The 7,453-nt window shown below is 36.3% G+C and overlaps 1 protein-coding gene across 1 annotated transcript in view; it reads left to right on the top strand.

The window, feature by feature from the left end:
- eys (eyes shut homolog) overlaps positions 1-7,453 on the top strand; it is a 250,507-nt gene that overhangs the window by 146,865 nt on the left and 96,189 nt on the right. Inside the window, exons 27-28 of the mRNA XM_016235318.1 lie at positions 2,229-2,428; positions 5,112-5,236. Of these exons, the coding sequence (XP_016090804.1) occupies positions 2,229-2,428; positions 5,112-5,236 (325 nt within the window). The remainder of the gene's footprint in view (positions 1-2,228; positions 2,429-5,111; positions 5,237-7,453) is intronic.

The raw sequence follows: 7,453 nt of genomic DNA, 5'->3' as shown, positions 1-7,453 counted from the left end.
TTTCCCCCTAAAAAGGGGGGGGGGGGTGCCCCCCCCCTGCCTCCCCCGACGAGCCGCCAGTGCGTCGTAGAAGGGGAGATCGAGGCGAGCTAGGGCGGTGACGCGAGCGGCAATTTCCATCGCCGAGGGGGGGAAAAACCAGGAAACAAAAACTTTTAAAAAGACGGGGAAAAACAAACGCTAGGAAAAAGTCGCCGCTCACTTTTGGTTTTGGGTCCGCTGTTCTGTCACAATACACTTAGAGGAACGAGGAGACGCTGGAGAATACTTTAACAAGACTTTAATTCCAGGAACCAAGGGAGACAAGCTCAGGAAGACGTTTAACAGCGGACAGAGGACTAGGGACTGGGAACACTTTAAATACACAGCCATCACCATTGTGCCCTTGAGCAAGGCACTTATTCCCAGGTTGCAGCAGGGGAGCTGTTCAAGTTCATAGCAGTGTTCTAAAGGGACATCTAAAAGTCACCAAATCGAGTTCAACTGGACCTGCGTGGTGATAAATAAAGATTATATTACATCTTCACTGCTTGTGCTCTACACTGCCTTATAAAAGCAAAACATAATGACAGGTTTTTGAATCATTTGATTTCAGTTTTCACACTGTTTTCTCTGAATTGGAGTATAGTTTTGCTAAATCGTAGCATGTGTAGCGTCTCGACCAATCTGACACACTAATTTTTATTTGATTTAACAAATCAATTATTCATTAGATTAACAAATCGTCACAGTCCCCTCACTCAATAAACTGGATGCCAGGATTTCTGCTGAACACCAGGCCCCCTTGGTCACCATGACAACTAATCATGATATCACTGGTTCGTAGAAGTGTGACAAAACATATTAGTCCAATATCCAGCTGTAGATGAGTGCTTTTCATTTTCAGTGCAAGATTTTGTAGAAGGAATTAAAATATATGACAAAATGGGGCAGTGATCAAGTTTTACTGTTGCATGAGTTTACTGTCAGACATGCATAAATTATTAAACTCTCTTTGTATTGAAGATCACCTTATAATTTCTCCCTAGTGTCATTAGTGGCTCTTACAACAATGAAGCTGAATTGGTTAGAAATGACACTACTTAGAAATCAAAAAGCACTTCATAAGAGACTGTGAAAGACATTAAGCTTCATTCTACCTGATCTCCTGAAATAAAATATGTTTCATATTCTAAACTTCCAATGACAACAAAGATGATAGGATGGAAAGGTCAGACATATTGTCAGGTTATGTTAGACTTTTATGATGCTTAAAACGGGAAATGGAGCACCATAATCTCCTGAGAAGAGAGAAAAATCAAGAACTGAAAGGAACGAAAGACTAATTTAACACACAGTAATCATGTTATTATATTATGAAATTCTATCAATGCTATGGCAAGTTTGTTTGCTTTTTGAGAATAGATTGTATATGTATTTTATGTGTAAAGTTATTACATTGTCCATATTTAGTCAATTTAACTAAATCTTTAGTAAATATTTTGTAAATCTTGGATATTGAACATATGCACTGTATATAGTCCTGCATGGTTTAGATGGTGGGGATTATTCTTCTGAATAACAACCACAGGATCATCTAAACACAAGTGTCTGATTAAAATGCTTCTATCCCTAATTGATTTAATACCTAGCACGGCCTTAAATGTACCCCTGAGACGAAACACTTGGCTGCTTGGAGGACTTCAGAGGCTGTTTAGAATAAATCATTAGCTGCTGTTTGCTCCCGTAATGACTATAGGACGAGATCTGCCATTCTGTTTGTAAACTCACTTACAGTATCAACTCCACTAATGTACCATATATCCTTTTTATATGAACATCTTTAAATCACAGAAATGTAATTAAATTTAGCTGTGCACATGCAGTAAAATCTGTATTTCTGTATTAGTACTCTAGGAAAATGGTACGATCAAGCAATAAACAAGTGATTCAGTAAAAATTTATAGTAAACATTTGACTACCAGTCCTTGAAATGTACTCTAATTATTGGTTGTGTGTAAAGAAATCATTAGTATGCATGGGATATTGGTTAATTTTGATACTAAATCTGACGTCCATTGAGAATGGAGAAAATTTAAAATTCTTTCAAAGTGTTTTGATGATCTCACATATTGTGATATACATCACATATATTCACTATGCAATATTATGGTTTCATGACCTAGATATTAATATAACTGAATTTTGCAAGGTTAATTGTAAATTTCCCTAATTTCTTTTTATGTTAGGAGTGTGAGACTCGTCCTTGTCTTAATGGAGGCTCCTGTGTGGATCTTCTGGACAAATACGCCTGCATATGTGCAGAAGGTTTCACTGGGAAGAACTGTGAGATTGACCAGAATGTGTGTCTGCAGATGTCTCATAATTTCTCCCTGTGTTTCAATGGAGGGACATGTGTGGATGGACCAGGGGCCAATTTCACATGCAGGTAAAAACAAGACTGTAGATGGAACTTTAGGTGTTTATGTGTATGATGTTTAACCATTTTGTTCCAGTTCTCATTCTAATTTCTTGGGCCTTGTGAACAGCATTTCCTATCCAGGGCTGCATTGAAAAGGCAACTTGATCGTAGAGACTATTGTGGCAATGGTTTCTTTGATCTACTTATGCTTACAATGCTTTTGGGAAACAAATTAAGGCCTTAAAAGTCTTAAATCAGAGCAGAAAGAATTAAATTTATTAAAGGGGTCATATGATGCGATTTCAAGTTTTCCTTTCTCTTTGGAGTGTTACAAGCTCTTGGTGCATAAAGAAGATCTGTAAAGTTGCAAAGACTAAAGTCTCAAATCCAAAGAGATATTCTTTATAAAAGTTAAGAGTCAGCCACGCCAATCAGAAAATATATTTATAAATCTGAATATATAGTTATGAGTCTGAATATATATATATATATATATATATATATATATATATGTAAATCAGAAAATATATTGATTTTTATAAAGTAAGCGTAAGAATAACTTTTTATATTGTTTGTAATATTTTGATATGAATAGTTTTCTGACTCTATCTTTTCTAACTGAATGGACTTACAATTTTCATTAAATAGATGATCAAAACTTTGAAAAGTCCCATAGACTTACATTTTGGGAGTCAAAACTTTTGTTCAATAAGATATTTAGAGTAATTAAATGGATAATTCATGTGTATGTGACTTTCTTCTTTCAGATGAATGCATTCGGAGTTATAGCTGACTAAATACTTTTTTTCCCCACTGTAAGTCAATCAGAAAATATATTTATAAATCTGAATATATAGTTATGAGTCTGAATATATATATATATATATATATATATGTAAATCAGAAAATATATTTATAAATCTGAATATATAAATGTAAATCAGAATATAAAGTTATAAGTCTGAATAGATGTAAGTAAATCAGAATATACAGTGCTGTGCAAAATTCTTAGGCCATTAGTATTTTCACCAACAAAAAATGGTTTTAAGCCAGATATTTCTATCTTTTGCTTTAGTGGGTCAGTAGGAAATATCAGTTTACATTTCCAGACATTCCTTTTGCCATTAATTGTAATAATTCAGTAAGATTTTTGTATGCACAAGGATTCTAACAGCAGCCAGTGCTCCACACAGAGATCTGATCTCACCATCATCCAGTCCATCTGGAATTACTTGAAGAAACAGAAAAAATTAAGACAGAATAAATCCAGAAGAACCCCGACAACATCTCCGAGACACCTGAAGAAACCTACCTGCAAAGCTACAGTACCGTGAAAAGTTTATGCACTAAAAATGCTGTAAAGTGAGGATGCTTTCAAAAATAATGTCATAAATAGATAATTAACTTCTATTAACTAAATCAAATCAATATTTGGTGTGACCACCCATTGTGTTTAAAACAACTTTTGTCCTAGGTACACTTGCGCATAGTTTTTCAAGTAGCTTTTTAGGAAGGTTTCTTCAGTGTATTGGAGAGTGTGTGTGTGTGTGTGTGTGTGTGTGTGTGTGTGTGTGATAATAAATAATAAAACATAATAATAAAAAAACAAGAAATAATATTTTAGTTATTTTAAAATAATGATAAATAGAACCGATAATACAGAAGACCAACATATTTTTAATGTGTATCAAAATATTGTTTTAGCTGTATAAATTTGCATGGTTTCTGGTGAGATCTTTGTTCACAAATTCAGGTTATTTATTTATTTCTTTAGGCGAACCCGCTGACTAGTCTATACAGAATCTATTTTAAGAAGTGTTTCTTCAGAACACCTCTGGACACTTTGGAAGACATCTGTCAGTGTCGTTCATCTTGACCTGATATCTATTGCTATTCTTACAGATGTTATTCTTTGTTTGTTAGCTGAAATCTCTTTTACCGGTGTGGAGACAGAGCAAACATTTGCCTGTTTGTTTGAATTATACCTTTCCGTGTTAGTTGATTTATAATATTAAAGTTTTTAATATTTTTAAGCACTGTAAAAAGCTACATTTGTCATTTCTACCCTTTAAAATATGTCTTTGCATTTTAACTGCTAGTGAACCGCTCAAAGCTCTGTAGTATACCAAAATATCTGTTCGTAATCATCAGTCTGCGTAGTGTAATCACCATGACTACAGAATGCACTGAATGCACATGCAATCAAGCGTAGCGTTAGTTCTGGCAGGTCACGTTAGTCAAGCTCGCATCAGCTGACTCGTATGCGCAGGGAGTTCTTGCCCAGAACAGAACCATACCGCCAATCCAAACTGTATGCTAGTGGTCCTGACAGTGCTAGTGGTATGATAGTGGTCCTGACAGAAATCACCATATGTCAACTGAGTGTCATTTTCCAGAACTTGACTTTTAAAGGTGCAGATAATTCCAGGAGATATTTAGAAATTTTGCTACATGCCAACAAACTCTGTTAATGAGACATTTCTCAGTTTGCTCACCATCTGTGTGGCAGGGCTTTCATGAGCTTAGCTGACCATATGTCTGTCATTAATTATATTTTTTTCCTTTTGAATTTTTGCTTTTTTGATGGGCTCAAGGCTGTGGCTCAGAAAGTCGTAGCATTCTGTTAAACCTTTTAAAGAGACATGCTTTTTAGAGAATAAAAACATCTGATTCTATGTGCCATGTTTAAAAGAGGAATGTTTTTATTCAGCTGCCTGCCAGGTTTTGTTGGAGATTTCTGTGAGGTAGAGATGAATGAATGCTGCTCTGAGCCCTGCTTTCATGGGGCCATCTGCCAAGACCTCATCAATGGCTACCAATGTCATTGTCGACCAGGTGAGGCTATTTTCTATATTCAATATAGTGCAGTATATATATATATATATATATATATATATATATGAATGAATGCTGCTCTGAGCCTTGCTTTCATGGGGCCATCTGCCAAGACCTCATCAATAGCTACCAATGTCATTGTCGACCAGGTGAGGCTATTTTCTATATTCAATATAGTGCAGTATATATATATATATATATATATGTGCCATGCGAAAGTGGTTTACCTCTTACTGGTATTATATTGTATGTACTGTATTAGGCTTTCACTCAATATGGCATTTGTGCTTTATAGACAGGGTTAATACAATACAATGTTTATTTATATAACACAATTTAAAAAACAACTGAAGTTGACCAAAGTGCTGTACAAAAAAATATACAGAAGAAAATGTTAAGAACACAGAATACAAGATTACAAACAATAAAACACAAGCTGTAAAATGGGTGATATTCATGAAAGTAAAATCAACAAATCAATAAATATTATTAAAGTCTTGAGAGTGAACTTAAAATAGATAAGGTCGGTACAGTTCTGATCTGAAATGGGAGACTATTCCATAGTTTAGGACCGATAACAGAAAAAGCACAATCACCTCCGTTTTTTAGTCTTGTCCTGCAACATCGGCAGATCTGAGTGACCTTGACAGAGTGTAAGGGTGTAACAGATCAGATAAGTACTGTGTTGCCTGATTTTGAAGAGATTTACAAACAAACAGTAGAATTTTAAAATCAATTCTATATTTGACCGGCAGCCAATGTAGTGAAATCAAGATTGGTGTGATACTCTCATATTTGCGCTTTCCATAAAGAAGATGAGCAGCTGGATTCTGAACTAACTGCAAACGTGAAAAACAGTAAATTACAGTAAGTAACATCTTGATGATGTGCATTTTCTCCATGTTGAAATACTTTCTTCCTATAGTTTAACATGCAGAGACAATGCCAACATTGCAAACTATCAAAACAATGCTCTGTTTGTTTGTGTATGCTGACCAACCTGACACAGCAATACTGACTCAGCCAATGGTGTGAGTTTGAGGGCGGAACTATCTGTCTGTCCTGACCAATGGCAGATGGAAAGTGTTTGGGAGATCTAGTTGAAAACAGTTAATTCAAGCAAATATTAAAAGTGTTAATTTAAAAACATCAGCTTTAGTTATTCGTAATTTTTTTACACATTTTACATTATATACACATTCTGACTAGCATTTAACTTGTACATTCATGTTATTTTGATTGATTGGATTTGAGAAAAAAAAATACTATTCAAAAGTTTGGGATCAGTAAAATTGTTTTGTTTGTTTGTTTTAAAGGGGTCCTATTATGCTCTTTTACAAAGTCTTGATTTTGTTTTGGGGGTGTACTAGAACATGCTCTCATGCTTGGTGGTTCGAAAAACGCATTATTTTTCACATAATTTACATTATTAAAATACCTTTCTCTCCATCCTGGCACAAACGGCTCGATTAGTTCAGGCTTTGATGAAAAACAAAATGTGTTGTGATTGGTTAGCTGTCCCAGTGCGTTGTGATTGTCGAACAGCTTAGACGGTGTTTCAGTACTGCCACGCCACCTTGCTCCGTCTTTCAACAAAAGCTTTTGGAAATCCGGCACTTCTCACTCGTGATGTGGAAGCTGTCCTCAGTAAAATGCGTAGCACACAATAGCAAATTGGGGTTATAATGCTCAGGAACAGAGTTAAAAAGTAAATTGCAACCACTGTTTCCTGACATCATCCGCTTTCGGAAGCCCAAACAAAGACGTTTGGGCCCGGAGGTGAAAAAAACAGCATTTCAGGCGGTCGCGCACCGGACGAGAAGCGCAGCGTCGCACCACATCTTTAAAATTCGAACACATTATTTTCTATGAGTGTAGGCACACCGGCGGTGCCGTTCGGCGTCTGTCTGCGGTGCCCAGCTACGTGGTGTTATACTTGTAAGAATTGTTTTAGACCAGCGGTTCTCAATCCCAGTCCTCGCGTACCCCTGCTCTGCATGTTTTGCACGTCTCTCTTTGTTAACACACCTGATTCAGATCATCATCTCGTTAGAAGTGAGCTCCGTGCATGAACTGTGTTCCGATTGGCACGGTCCCTACTCAGTGTCCATTGCCCCCTACTCCCTGAGCAGGGGAAATCCGTTGAAGTTTACTTCACTTCGGAATATTCATTTACAGATTAGCGCTGCTCCGCTGCCTGCAGCGTCTTCACACACA

The sequence above is a fragment of the Sinocyclocheilus grahami genome, unplaced genomic scaffold (genome assembly GCF_001515645.1).
Source record: "Sinocyclocheilus grahami isolate Dianchi unplaced genomic scaffold, SAMN03320097.WGS_v1.1 scaffold466.1, whole genome shotgun sequence".
Classification (NCBI taxonomy): domain Eukaryota; kingdom Metazoa; phylum Chordata; class Actinopteri; order Cypriniformes; family Cyprinidae; genus Sinocyclocheilus; species Sinocyclocheilus grahami.
This window is presented reverse-complemented; position numbering and strand designations above follow the sequence as displayed.